General features: G+C 46.7%; 1 protein-coding gene across 1 annotated transcript in view; it reads right to left on the minus strand.

Moving 5' to 3' along the window:
• Window positions 1–265: 265 nt before the first annotated feature.
• The window catches only part of LOC309671260 (AF4/FMR2 family member 1-like), a gene marked incomplete at its 5' end in the record, with an annotated part of 40,569 nt that continues 25,567 nt past the window's right edge, over window positions 266–15,267 (minus strand). Inside the window, 9 exons of the mRNA XM_082482466.1 lie at window positions 266–630; window positions 3,335–3,564; window positions 4,948–4,991; window positions 5,094–5,187; window positions 5,808–5,879; window positions 7,062–7,198; window positions 8,042–8,105; window positions 9,070–9,161; window positions 14,674–14,920. Of these exons, the coding sequence (XP_082338592.1) occupies window positions 509–630; window positions 3,335–3,564; window positions 4,948–4,991; window positions 5,094–5,187; window positions 5,808–5,879; window positions 7,062–7,198; window positions 8,042–8,105; window positions 9,070–9,161; window positions 14,674–14,920 (1,102 nt within the window). The 3' untranslated portion in view covers window positions 266–508. The remainder of the gene's footprint in view (window positions 631–3,334; window positions 3,565–4,947; window positions 4,992–5,093; window positions 5,188–5,807; window positions 5,880–7,061; window positions 7,199–8,041; window positions 8,106–9,069; window positions 9,162–14,673; window positions 14,921–15,267) is intronic.

A 15,267-nucleotide genomic window follows, 5' to 3' on the forward strand; every position in this document is an offset into this window, starting at 1 on the left:
TGCTGTTCGGTGCTGATGAGGTTGCTACTTGCCATCTGAGGAACAAAGACACCAAAGATTGCATCCGTGCTTGCAAAAACACTTCTCTGACATGTCTTCTGGGCACACAACTGTTGTGGACTGTGGGATGTTGCGTAATAACGTCTGGAGGCAGATTTCCTTCTTGTCAGCACTTCTTCATGTGTGATTATTGTCCTGCTGGTTATCCGTAATAGAAATGTTTATAGACCATCAATACATCGAGCCATTCAGACAATTTATTGCACTTTGTCGTTTTAAAGGAAGGTGCCATCAACATCGAGGCTTTCCTCCATCTCTTCTTTTTCAAGGCAGCAAAGCGCTACCCTACAAACACCATTCAAAGTTTTTCCAGTGTAACCAGATCCATTCCACCTTAACTTATTTTCCCTTGCAGGTGCTTTGTATCCAACGATTCAACAAGTCAGACTGTTTCTGAGGCTTCAAAAGTGCAAAAAAGTTCAAGGTACTTAACCACCTGGAGCACCAGTTAAGGCGTATTTGTTTCCAGTCTCAGCCACTGTAAACCCTGCCTAGTGTAGCGTACCAGTTCAGTCATGCTACTGTTCAGTGCCAGAGCGCACGTCGCTGTGCCGAGTTCAGCAAAAAACTCTGGAAAAAGGGTAGGGAGAGAGAAAACATGTGGTTGGTTTCACGTAACAGGCATGTCTGACAGGCAAGGGGGCAGCAAGGAGCGACAACAGCAGCACACTGTCAGCCGGCAAGTCCCATTAAACGCATTAATGCAAAGAGCTCAGCAACATTAGAAGGCTGGGAAGCATACCAAGCACACGAGGCAGGGCACATGAGAGGAAAACGTACTCACACACACCTGCATACACTGAACTGCCTCCCCAACCGCTGGGTTTAAAGGGACGTCGAGACTCCATCGTAGGTGGGCAAAAGTTTGGGTGTTCACACATGTGCTGTGTGCTTCCCCCAGATTTTAAACAGGCCAAATTCGAGTGGCTTTCTGAGCAATGCCCAGAAGCACACACAGCTGTCGTTGGACTGGTCCCTCTCCTTCATCCATCCTCAAACGTCGAAGGCATCATGATTTCTCAATTGAGCAGGTTTAAAAATTTGGATAGCTTGGCAGGCTATACAGCTCCGATTTGAGTTGCTTACAGCTGGGCACATCAGGCAGATTTAACAGAGTCCTATCCTGCCACCAAATTCAGGCACCGTGCTCCTCCTCCGGCACAGGCAGAAAATGGATCTTGCAGCATATCTGAACCTGCCGGGAGGTGCTGGCAGGCTAAATGCCCTGCTCTGTGCTGGCAATCATCTCGGCAGGTGACAGTGAGTTACAGGAAATTATCACACCTTTCCAAGACATTGCTGCGTGACCTGCCTTCCAGCAACACGGGCTCACCCCAGTCCCTCCAGCCTCAATCGTCTTGCCAGATACCTTTTGAGAACCTGGCCATTCTCAGCTCTACTTTTTTTACACACAAAGATTGAACCTGGAGGCTGAAAATTTCTGCTTGGCTGTGCAAGGAACTCTTCAGAAGCAGAGAAGACAACGCTTTCCTTCTAACACTTTCCAATTCAGAAGCAGAAAACGCATTTCCCCTGATTTTCCTTCTTTTGTTTACAAAACGGGTATCCATTCCCTTCATGGGGAACAGAAGAGCTGCAAGCAGAGACGAGGAGTCCAAACTCCCTGCCTGAGCAAACAGAAGTTAATCTGATCTGTGACCACAGCACCACGTGAAAGGAGAGTGACTTTACATGCACACATGCAACCTCTGCTCGTCATTGCTGTGGAACATCAGAGGCCAGAAGGCAACGTGTTACAGCCTCATGATCTGAATTACGCACTGCTCTGAAGTGAGGAGCTGGGTCCTGCACTGGAAGCACCTAGTTTTGGACCCGCCAGAAAGCACCTCAGCACAAGTGCCTTGGACATCAGTTATAACTAACTGCTTTCCACTAACTTCTCCATTTAAGGGAACTTGATAGCTGAAGGCCACTGCTCTTTCTTCTTCTTCTTAAGCCCTATGAATTGCATAAAAGAATCAAGGATGTGGCCTTTTCAATAGGTTTAGGTACTCACTCTCTGTACCTCTTAGAACCTGTACATTACACCAAATATCAACAAATATCAGAACTGGAACTCCTCCACCGTCCTGAACAGTGACAGCAAATGCAAAGCCTACAGGAGTATTTACTCTTCTCCTGCACAGATCCACTCCCTTGAGAGTATTTACTGCAACACAGAGCAGGTTTTGAATTTACTCTTGATTGATGAAAGATTGTGCTCAGGCTGTCCCCCCTACAGGTCTTCCTCCATGACTCATTCCTCTGGCTTACCAGCAGTATCCACTGAGCCTTCTGTGTGACAGTCTTTTATCAGCCTTTTGAGGACATAATCCAAAATACTACACATGAATTGCTGCTGCGAGCACAGATTTGCTCAGAAGACAGCCAACAACTGGAGCTACTTTATTCAAAGGTGACTTGCAAAGCCTTTTGAATTTCAGCAACTGCCTCATTAGCATGAGTACTTTTACAGCCTTCCAACAATTCAGCCAGGCGCATCATGGTTACTTTCTTTTGCAAGTTTGCCAACAGACCGTGGCAATACGTCCCTTTGCCCACAGTAGCTCACAAAACTTTGTGTTTGATGAAAAATGACACTGCAAATGCCACGTGGGATGGCAGGTTATAGAACTGCACCCACTCTAGGGCTTTTGCTTACTCACCACTGCTTGTACCACAGGACAATACAACTTTTTTATTAACAAAACTGTAAAATAAAAAAAGTAGCAGCAATTTTAGGAAATGCTACCGGCAAATACTGGTCACGTGCCCAGCAAGGACTCCAATTCAAGTGCTGCTCAGATCCTCTGTTAGAGAAGCCAGTTTCACCGTTTTCAAGACAAAAATACCTGGAAGTTTGACAAACAAACTAAAACACAATGCTACAGGCCAAAAAGCTGTTTTTATAGAAAGTGAACCGACTCAGAAAAGCTCTGCGCCCCAAAGGGAAAAACAAACAGCAAAAAACCCCTTACGCTTCTTGTGTTACCATGAAGCAAGTTGGCTGGTTTCCTGCATTTGATACGCTCATCCCTTAGCTCTTAGACGTTTGAGGATGCCAAGACAATCTTTTAATTGGAACACTCCTCAATATATCACCACCAAGTATCTCTGCCAATAACCTGCCAATATGCCATAGCTGTCTATTTCAACATATTTAATGCTTTGATCTTTAGGTATGGTGTTTGCTCCGTTGAGTGTTAGGATTTAAGCGAGAACATACACATAACCACAACACACAAGACAGAAAAGCCAGAAGGCAAAAACTTACCCTTATTCTTCCTGGCCAGTGCATCAGCCTGTTCCCAAATATCATACGCATAGAGGATACAGGAAGTGATGTTGACATAGGAAGAGGTGATGCTTGGGATATTATAGGGGACAGTGATTGAAGAGCCAATGCTGTTGCCACTGCAGTTGCTAGCATTCGATCCCGGCTGAGAACTCACAGAACCGGCAGGAGAGGACATTGGAGAAAGAGCAGAAGGCATGCCTGTGCTTCTGCAGGAGAAAGAAACACCTTCGTGAACATTTAACTTCAGAGTTAAAAGCCTTGCCACGAGACTATCTTATGCCAGGAGCTATCCGCTATCATCCAGGCCCGCAGTATGGAGCGGAGGATTGAAAACTGAGATGTGTTCAGCAACATAACAAGTAATTGTCCTTCAAGTGCAAGGCCAAGTTTTTTGAAGTGATTTGCAACTCTAAGGACTCCTCTTGACAAAAGAAAATGCAGAACCAGACATCAGAAAGGGCCATCCATACCTTCCAAAATCTACACCTATTTGTGGAAGCCTTCACCAGATTATCTGAGTGTTTTCTTTCTAACGACTTCCATTTCAGGCATGCTGAAGCTCACCACTTATAGAGGCTGGAGCTTTCTGACAGCTAGTCAAAGCAGCCAGGTGCGCCTACCCACACTTATTTATAGATGTAGGGAAGCTACATGCAGTCAGCTGCCCGCCTTCCAGACACAGGCTGGCTTCGTCACATCACTTCACCCCCACCACTTCTACCAACTTAACTTTTAGTACCTGGTATGAAAGGGCTTCCACCACTGCTCTTGGGAGACCATTTACTTCCCAATAAACTATATTGTGCAAGGCAGCAGAAAAATAACTGGAATTTCAGCATTGATATTAAAGACCAAACAACCCTCTCTCAGCTGCAGAGTTTAAAAGGGACAGACGTGGAACCAGGTAGCTATCTGCCAAATGCAATTACCACAGCACACAGAAAAACTCTTTCTTACTCATTGTCGTAAAAACACAGGCCCAGTCTGCAGGGCATCAGGTGAAACAGTTATGTGACAGCTTGCCCTTTACTTTTGCTGCCACAGACACAGCAACGCTGCTGTAGATACATAGAAAGGACAAAACGCTCAATAACTCATAAATTAGAAAATTAGTTTCTTTTTCTTAATTGGTGACTAAGCTAAAGAGACAAATATTGAAGTATCACCTCAAAGTTATGCTACCCCAGGACAAAGGCATAATCATACTGGACAGTGGCCAGGGAGATGGGGATGCTATCCCATTAAGTCTCAGGGGATCTCTAACAGAAAAAAGATGACAACAGGGGCTTTGAAACAGCATAGTGACGATACCTTCCTTGCTCTGATCTGCTTATCTGGTGGAGAACTGCTCTTCTTGATATGCTGTAACTCTGGACCTCATAACACAAAAACAACCCCTTTCCAACGAGAAAAGACAGGAGAGAGAGAGAAGAAAAATACTCATGCCCCCTAACAGTGTGATTTCAGGTGGCAAGAAAGAGCGAGAGGTGAGGCGCTCTCAAATGCAGTTAACAACTCAAATATTCCGGCTACTGTTTTCACTCACACCCTTACAGACGCATTACAACATATGTATTTTTAAATCTTACCTTGCAAAACATGGAGAAGGTGCTTGTGTTACTCTGGAAGAACTCTGCAGCAAGGAACAGAACTCTTGTTAGTTTTGGGCTATTCGGCCAACATCAGTAACTACCGCAGCCATCCAGCTGGCAGATTGGTAATATCTGTGCCCTACCTTAAAGTGGTCCTTCAGGATCCTGGAATACTTGATTGCAGTGTCTTTTTTGTAACGAAACATTGCCATGTGCAGAATGGACTGGCAGCGCATGCTGTGAACAGAAACACACCCAAGCGTCAGTGTTCATGCTCGCTGCTGCCTGCTCAGCAGTCATCAGCCTTGTGGGACAGAGGCAGGCACACATCAGCCGTACTGCAAAGTCAAGAAAGCTCAGAATTTCTCCTCCTCCTGCTCATCTTAAAAAAGGACCCTGTGAAAAAATCACAAGGCGAAAAAACAACACAAAACAAAACAAGGGCGGGCCATGTCTGGTGTTATATTCAAACAGGTGCCCGACCTCTTATAGGTGCAACAGGCCCGTTAAACCCCTGTCCAGAAGTGCCTCAGCTATGTTCAGTGACAGCTTCAGTTACATGGCTCAAACATGGGCAGCCAAATTGCATTCTTTCACCTTAGGTGAAAGCCTTTGTGTGCTCTCAGGTTACCAGCAGATCAAATTTTAGAGCCTGTGCCTTCCACATGTGGTCCCTTGTGATAACGTGGCGCACTTTAGAGATGTTCCAGTTCATTCTGGTTTTTATTCTGTGGGTTTTTTCCCTTGTGGAACTCTGATTCCCATTTAACTCATTCCTTTGCCCCTGAAAGTAATGGGTCTTTCACTCTATCGAGTCTAAACACAGAATAGGAAGGCAGAGAAAAACAGTTACAAACCAAAACACGGCAAAGATTTTTTCATGTGAAGATGCTGAGGAGTCCGTAAAGGATTTCAATGTCATGATGAATCTAAGGAAACAAAAAAAACAGAATCTTGTCAGCCATCAGTGCTCTGAAGTCCTGCTGTTTATGAAAAAACAGCGCATGCCGTTATCTCTAACATCAGTCCAAAAGTCATGAAACCTAAACCTGCCTTGACTTCTTAAGTCCTGGCACTGAGTGCTTTGTATGATCTTGAGCAGAGTACTGTCTCAGAATGCGTTGTTTTCCACGCAGCACGAACAGATGTGACCCCTTATGCGACCCACTCTCCTCTTACAGTGATTACACGCTAACTTACAGGCCTGGGACCCAGAAGAGGTGCCCCTACTACTGAAGGTGAAATATGAATTCAATTGTTTCTGGACAAGACAGACATCTTAGTCGAAATGTTTCTTTTGGCTAACAACAAACAAGCAAGTCTCCTTTATGAAAATAAAGCAACAACAGCATCTTGGAAATACAGTCCATCAAGACCACAAAGCAAACAATGTAATTTAAAAAGTTTGAAGTCTACCACAAAAAAAAAAACCCGACAGCTGTTTCAGCTCTAAGGCAAGAAGTCAAATCAGCTCTCAAAAACACTCATATAACCTGTAATTTCGGTATGAATAACCGATACCTGCCTCTTTTCTACCCAATACATGGTTGCTTGGGTTGTGCTGCTTGTATACGTCATATTATCTACGTGCATCTACAATGGCTGTGAAACTAAATGGGGAAGGTTGCTAAAAGAAACCTCAATAAAGTGTACTAGTAGAAAGACACATGGGAGAAACCAGCAAAGTCTGCCTTCAATCAAGCTACAAGACCTTTGGGACACAAACTGTTCTTCCACATGCTATATCTTTGCTTTGCTTTTTTTAAATTTAAATACTACTGAGCTCACATGCAAAAGCAACTTCAGACCTGTATGAAGCAAAAACTCCTTCATGGCCTTGATTGTCATAGCCAGCATCCTCTGGTGTACCTCAGCTGCAAGGCTCAAATGCTGAGGAGGACACGGTGCCTACTTCTTCTGATAAGCAATGCTGAAGCACTTCAAAGGATTTGCCTCTGATGCCTCCGGATGGTCTTTCTCGTGCTTGTACAGCAACCTGAACTCTGCTCCATGGTGGGAATCCAAACTGGCCACAGTTGCAAACAAGCAATGCAACTAACCCTTCCCCTCCAAACACGCAGCCTAACCATCGCACTTTGAAAACCGCTTACTTGATGAGATCTATGGTGCCGCTGAATAGGCTGTGAGCTGATTTTGGTGCTGATGCATCTGATTCCAAGGCAATCCCATATTCAATGAAGGAGAGGGCAGCATCTAGGTACTGAAAGGCCCTTCCAGTCTTGTCGGTCTATTGGGAAGAAAATTCTCATTTTTAGACTAAGACAAAAACTACTTCTCTCAAGTGTACCTGATTTCCTTTTTTCTCCCTAGTTAGGCAGGATTTCAAGAAAGAAAAAGATGCAAGTCGGGCCTCCAGGAGATAATTAAAGGGTTCTCAGCAGTAGCCCTAATGTGGGCCCAGTCATCAGCTTTGTGTGCTCTGGCTATTTGTATCTCTTCCTCTTGCTCAATCTTTTACTCCAGTAATTCACCATCTTCACTTTTCTTGGATATTATTTTCTGGTCTTGGAGGCCTGCCTCATGAGAGGCAGATGAGGCTTTTCCTCTGCAGTATTCCCCCACTTCGTTTTCACAAGTAAACGACAATTAGCAAATGTACATTATCTGACTGAGCCATAATTAGCAATAAAAAAAAGCGCTCATTCATACACACTGTTAAACTGCACACAGTGGAGAAAGTCAGTCACATTCCACAAAGGGCACTTCCAAGTCTTGTTCGCCAGCAACACAATTACTGTCAGGATCCTGATGTTTCAGAGTAAACTGTCTTAAAACTAACTGTTCCTTGTATTTTCCGAGGACTTCGTGATAGCTCTGCAAAGCAAACAGGCCTGCTAACCTCAGGCGATGTCAATTCCAAATCCCGTTCTCCAGGCATATTCCCTAGATGTCTTCACAACAGAGGGAAATGTCTGAACATTTGGCAAATAAAGACAGCCTCCCCACATATAACTTGAACGTACTCCGAGTATGGAAGTAATGTTAGCGAGCGAATCTTATTCACATGCACACAGGTATTTGGTCCGAATGCAAGAGATGGTTAACATTTTAGCACAGGGCCAGGACTTACCATTGCATCAGCTTTGTGCTTCAGCCTCTTGGCCTCTTCTATGTAGTATTCTGTCGGATGCTGTCTGAATTGGGGACAGAGAGTGGAAAAACAGAAAGCAGAGAAAAAGGGGGGGATAATTATCAATTTTACCTTCAGATCTATAGGATGCTATGAGTCCAAACATCGTGTTTTGGTAAGCCTGTTACAGTCTTATCAAACACACCTTACAATTATGATAATCACTAAATGAATGTTGTCTGCCTGTTCAGAAATACGCAGCAGCTGAACGCACAGATAAAATTAATTGATTTCTTTAAAAAATGTATGTTAGAATGACATTGAAAACTTACATTTTGAAATAAAAATCCACCAGAAGTTAGGTTACTATGAGGCCAAGTTTACTTCTTGACAGATCTTGTGTGATCTCCTGCCGTTCCTCAAGTACAATACCACAAACACATTCTGATTGAAACATACAGTAAACTCTGCAGTACCACACTGTCATCTTGGACCAAGAGAGCTTGCATTCGAGCTATTTGCTTACAAGACATACGGTCACCAAGGCTTCTACAGGTCTTGGGTCTCAATCATGACACACATTTCTGTGCACTGGGATAATCTATTCACCGTGCAAATGGCACACAGCCACCTGTACACTAACGAGTGAGTCATGCCCTCTCAAGATAAAGTCAGCTGCCTGCCCAGCACCTTGTCACAGAGGAATTTGCCGCTTGCCAAGAAACACATAAATCAAAACCCATCACTTGTTGGCAGGCATGAGACACCTCTCAGAGTTAAAAAGTACCTAATTTCCAGAGTAGCTTCCCTCAAGCCAAGAACTGTTGTAATGAGACCTTTGCTTTGTGGGGGGTGGAGTAAGTCCCAGGCATGAGAAGACAGTACAGGGCAGGTCTCAGACATCTCTTCCTCTCTCTTTCCTCCCAAAAGAAGGGCTCATTAGGAAGCAGAAGCCAGGGCGGCTGCAGGGCCAGGCTTGCCTGGTGTCTTCAGAAAGTACAGACAAGGGGTGTAAAACAACAACTTACTCTTCAAAGTTGAGTTGAGGTCTCCTTGACTTGGAGGTACCATTCGGCAAAGAAGGCACTGGGAAAGGATTTGTGACATCCCCTACAGATCCCTGAAAAACAGAGCAGAGATAAAGCTGGTTAGAGAGGTACATCTAAATCAATTCCAAAGCCTGGCTTTCCTAAATTTCAAGAGAAAAGATTTAGTTGTCCCAGGCACAGTTTACTCTCCAGGTTCTCACCATCTTCTTACCTTCTTCCCCAGCACCCCATCCAATAACAGAAATAGAAACTTGGCTTCTTACCTGACTGCTAGTAAGGCTTAATACCACTCAAACTTTTCCCAAGCATTGAGAAATTAAGTCACAGGTTTGCTTGCACAATGGCTAAGACAGCATAGAATCATAGAATCAGTGAGGTTGGAAGGGACCTTTAAGATCATCAAGTCCAACCATTAACCTACCCTGATGAAAACACCACCACTCCTAAACCATGTCCCTAAGCACCTCATCTACCCTTTTCGTAAACACCTCCAGGGATGGTGAATCCACCACCTCTTTGGGCAGCTTATTCCAATGTTTAATAACCCTTTCAGTGAAAAAATGCTTCCTAATATCCAATCTAAACCTGCCCTGACATAACTTGAACCCATTTCCTCTTGTCCTATCACTTGTCGCCAGGGAGAAGAGGTCAGCTCCCATCTCTCTAAAACCTCCTTTCAGGTAGTTGTAGAGGGTGATAAGGTCTCCCCTCAGCCTCCTCTTCTCCAGGCTAAACAACCCCAGATCCCTCAGTCGTTCCTCATAAGGTTTGTCCTCCAGACCCTTCACCAGCTTTGTAGCCCTTCTCTGGACACGCTCCAACACCTCAATGTCCTTCTTGTAGTGAGGGGCCCAAAACTGAACACAGTACTCGAGGTGAGGCCTCACCAGTGCCGAGTACAGGGGGAGGATTACTTCCCTACTCCGGCTCACCACACTATTCCTGATGCAGGCCAGGATGGTGTTGGCCTTCTTGGCTGCCTGGGCACACTGCTGGCTCATGCTCAGCCGGCTGTCCACCAACACCCCCAGGTCCTTTTCTGCCAGGCAGCTTTCGAGCCACTCCGCCCCCAGTCTGTAGCGCTGCATGGGGTTGTTGTGACCCAAGTGCAGAACCCGACACTTGGCCTTGTTGAACCTCATACCATTGGCCTCAGCCCATCTGTCCAGCCTGTCCAGATCCCTCTGCAGAGCCAATCTACCCTCAAGCAGATCAACACGCCCCCCCAGTTTAGTGTCGTCTGCGAACTTACTCAGGGTGCATTCGATCCCCTCATCCAGATCGTTGATAAAGATATTAAAGAGAACGGGCCCCAGCACCGATCCCTGGGGGACACCACTCGTCACTGGACACCAACTGGATTTAACTCCATTTACCACCACTCTCTGGACACGGCCATCCAGCCAGTTTTTTACCCAGCGAAGAGTATACCTGTCCAGGCCATGAGCAGCCAGTTTCTCCAGGAGAATGCTATGGGAAACGGTGTCAAAAGCATTGCAAAAATCCAGGTAGATAACATCCACAGCTTTTCCCTCGTCCACCAAGTGGGTCACCTTGTCATAGAAGGAGATCAGGTTTGACAGGCATGACCTGCCTTTCACAAAGCCATGCTGACTGGGCCTGATCACCCTGTTCTCTTGCATGTGCCGTGTGATGGCACTGAGGATGATCTGCTCCATGACCTTCCCAGGCACCGATGTCAGACTGACTGGCCTGTAGTTCCCTGGATCCTCCTTCCGGCCCTTCTTATGGATGGGCGTCACATTTGCCAACCTCCAGTCAGCTGGGACCTCCCCGGTTATCCAGGACTGTTCATAAATGATGCACAGTGGGCCGGTGAGCACTTCCGCCAGCTCCCTCAGCACCCTTGGATGGATCCCATCCGGCCCCATAGATTTGTGCACCTCCAGGTGCTGAAGCAGGTCCCTCACCATTTCCCTTTGGACTACAGGGGCTTCACTCTGCTCCCCATCCCTGTATTCTAGCTCAGGGGTCGGGGAATTCAAGGAACAACTGGTCCTACTGCTGAAGACTGAGGCAAAGACGGCATTAAGTACCTCAGCCTTTTCCTCATCCTTGGTTACTACGTTACCAGCCCCATCTACTAGAGGACAGATATTATCCTTGGTCCTCTTTTTATCGCTAATATATTTATAGAAACTTTTTTTGTTGTCCTTGACAACAGAAGCCAGGTTTAGCTCTAGCTGAGCTTTGGCCCTTCTGATTTTTTCCCTACATCGCTTTACTACCTCTTTGTAATCCTCCTGGGTGGCCTGCCCTTCCTTCCAAAGGCCGTATATCCTCTTTTTTTCCCTAAGCTGCAACACTAGCTCCCTGCTTAGCCAGGCCGGTCTTTTTCCCCGACGGCTTGTCTTACGGCACACGGGGACAGCCTGCTCCTGCGCCTTTAGGACTTCCGTCTTGAAAGACATCCAGGCTTCCTGGGCTCCTTTGCCCTGGAGGACTGCCTCCCAGGGGACTTTGTCAACCAGGCTCCTGAAGAGCCCAAAGTCTGCTTTCCGGAAGTCCAAGGTGGCAGTTCTGCTGACCCCCTTCCTTGCTTCTCCCAGAATTGAGAACTCTATCATTTCATGGTCACTGTTGCCAAGACGGCCTCCGACCATCACATCCCCCACAAGACCTTCCCTGTTTACAAACAACAGATCCAGCAGGGCACCTTCCCTAGTTGGCTCTTTCACTAGTTGTGTTAAGAAGTTATCCCCAGTACCTTCCAGGAACTTTCTAGACTGTTCCCTCCCTGCTGTATCGTATTCCCAGCAGATGTCCGGCAAATTGAAGTCTCCCACGAGGACTAGAGCTCGCGGTCTTGAGACTTCTCCCAGCCGTTTATAGAATATTTCATCAGCCTCCTCATCCTGGTTGGGCGGTCTATAACAGACTCCTACTACAATATCTGCCTTGTTAGCCTTCCCTCTGATCCTTACCCATAAACACTCAATCTCATTATCACCATCATTTAGTTCAAGACATTCATAACACTCCCTGACATACAGGGCCACCCCCCCGCCTCTCCTCGCTTGCCTATCCTTCCTGAAGAGTCTATAGCCATCCATGGCAGCACTATAGCTATGCGAGTCATCCCACCATGTTTCTGTGATGGCAACTACATCGTAATTACCCTGGTGTACAATGGCTTCCAGCTCCTCCTGTTTGTTGCCCATGCTACGTGCATTAGTGTATAAGCACTTCAGCTGGGCTATTGGTCCTTTCTCCTTTTTACTGGAGGGAGCTGAAGTTCTGCCATCCCCAGACATCTTCCTAAGGAGCCCGGTTACGCCCCCTGTCTTTTCCAAGTCTAGTGCCAGCACCCCACTTTCAGGCTTTTTGCTAGCAACCTTGGATCTATCCCCATCCCCCTTCAAACCTAGTTTAAAGCCCTGTCAACGAGCCCCGCCAACTCCTGCCCTAAGACCCTTTTCCCCCTCTGAGACAGGCTTTTTCCGTCTGCTGCCAGAAGGCCTGGTGTCCTGAAAAGCAGCCCATGATCAAAGAACCCAAAATCCTGCCGACGACACCAGTCTCTGAGCCAGGCATTGATCAGCTGATATTTCCTGTTAATCTTCCCATCCATCTGTGCAATTGTTGGGATAGAAGCAAACACTACTTGTGCTCCTGATCCCCTAACTAGCCGTCCCAGGGCCCTGAAGTCTCTCTTCATCGCCCTCAGGCTCCTTCCTAGAATTTCATCATTACCTAACTGAAAGATCAATAAAGGGTAGTAGTCAGTAGGCCTGACTAGGCTAGGGAGTTTCCTCCGGATAGCCTTAACTCTGGCCCCAGGAAGACAGCAGACCTCCCTACAGATTGGGTCCGGTCTACATATGGGACCATCCACTCCCTTCAGAATCGAGTCCCCTACTACAAGGACCCGTCTTTCTTTCCTAAATGATGATGTCGTTATATGAGGTGTAATCTGTCTTGGCTTCAGTGGCAACTCAATGTTTGGCAAGCCACAGTTATTGCCATCCTCCTCTTCCCTTTCAAGAACATCGTATCTGTTCTGTAACAGCACCTGGGATGGCGTGGGGGTAACCTGGGAGGCACGCCTGCCACGACGAGTGGGGACTTGTTGCCACTGGCCCCTGTCTTCTGAATCTCCACATTCAGACACAATGCTAGAGGGTGTGGGGTTCATTGTATGCGGAGCTCGGTCTCCCTGGGGTGCTTCTCTCAGGGAAGACAGAGTGTGACTCCAGTTATCTATCTCCTGTTCACTTTCCCTTAGACTTCTTAAGCGGCTTACCTCCTCACGGAGCTCCATCACTAGCTGAAGGAGTTCCTCTACTTGGGCACACCGCCCACAGGCCTGCTCACCGTCACTATTCAACACCGGCGCAAGAGAAGGGCACTCCCTACAGCCCGACCCCTGGGTGGCAGCATGTTGCCACGCTAGCTCTGTCTGGGTGGCCACCTCAGAGCTGCTCGGTGTAGAGCTCAGGAAAGCCATGGTTTTCTGCCGAGTTCTTACCATGACGTTCTGGCCGGGTAAAGAGTTTTTTAGTAACTTACCGTCAGAAGAGCTGCGCCCTGTTTGCCCACTCTCACCTCGGTGACGCCCGGGGTGACGCCCACCAGCTGCCCGCGTGGCCGCTGCGCTCCTGAGCAGCCCGTTTAGAACTGCCGCGGGTGACGCTGGCTCCGCCCCTGCCGCGTCAGCAGCCCGCCCCCGAGCTGCCGGCTCCGGCACCAGCACGCGCCAGCCGCTTTTCCCGGCTACAAGAGCCCTCAGAAGAGCCCTTTGCCAGCCCGATCCGCCGCCATCCCCTTCCCCAGTGAGGCCTGACCTTCACTGGAGCTGATCTCCTCGGCGACTGACCGAGTTTGACCGACTGACCACATTTTTCATGGCCACTAGCCAAGGCAGGAATGGGTAATATCCATTCACACTTATTCCAGCTTAACCACACAGCAACTGTTGATTCTCTGTTACTCACTCCATTATCAGGAAAAAGCAAGCAGTTAGAAGCCAGCTAATACAGCGTGCAGAATCTGGCCTAACACACACAACAACAGACTAGACCACACACCCCCAGCCACCAGAAAACAGGAATAGAATTGAATTTTCTAATAAAAAAATGCAAAGATCCAGCTGCAAGGATCATTAATAATTTTGTAAGCAAGCCACAAAACCTTATATCCAAGCTGCAGCCAAAACCACAGGTTGCTTGTTTCTTACTTTGAAGCAATCCACTCCTTTCTGTAAACACACTTATTTTTACGCCAATATTGTACTTGCAGTCGCCTACAGTCAGAAACGGTTACTACCATAAACATGCTTCTCTTGCCTTGGGTTTTTACACGGTCATCCCTTTACACTATTGTTCACTGGTGAAATGAAAACAGCTGATGGAAAGTCAGCAGAGAAGTTACAATGCAGGCTTTCGGGCTAGCAACATATGGTCCCAGACAGCCATTAAAGGAGCAAAATTGCTTCCAAGAGCTTTCTTTGATGGCTCATTTATCTTCCTTCCTTTTTAATATCCTCAGAGCACATTTCTAAAGACAATCACACAGCACTCATGAGTCGCAGGAAACATCCCACCAGTTATAATGGATACCTACTTCGATGCCCTTTGGCAATTCAGCGTGATTTCTCTCCACTTTCTTGTGCTTGGAGAACAAAGGATCCTTGTGGTCGCTCTTGTTCCTGGCAGTGTTATCCATGGCAGGCAGCTCACCAGTCTCACTTCTGGGTCTCTTCTGGGCCATCTTGGTTGACTTTGGTGGAGGATGTGCAGGAGACATGGGTGGCAGAGGTGGCGGTAGCAGGAGATCTCTCTTCTGGTTTTCAAGTAAAGCTTTTGGTGCTCTGGAGATGGGAAGCGAATTCAGCAATTGGGATGAATATGGTGTACATATAACGTAACTAAGTTTTTTAAAAAAAAACTACTTCATGTACCAATTCTGTTTAAATTTCTCTGGAAGTATAAGAGGACTTGTTAACATAAAGAATCAAACAAAAGCAAAATGAAACTTCAGGGATTTCATTGTGCATTAGATACCACATCCTCAGCTGCCAACACCACACAAGAAAGTTTCTTTTCAAGTAGGAGTAAGATTTGTCCTTGGAGTAAAGACTTGCAACCAGAATATCAGGATGTTGCAAAAAAGGCATCCCTCCAACACAGCCTCTTTTCACTGAAAATGGGAGAGGGG

This window comes from Vanellus vanellus (genome assembly GCF_965231255.1).
Source record: "Vanellus vanellus genome assembly, chromosome: 4".
NCBI lineage: Eukaryota > Metazoa > Chordata > Aves > Charadriiformes > Charadriidae > Vanellus > Vanellus vanellus.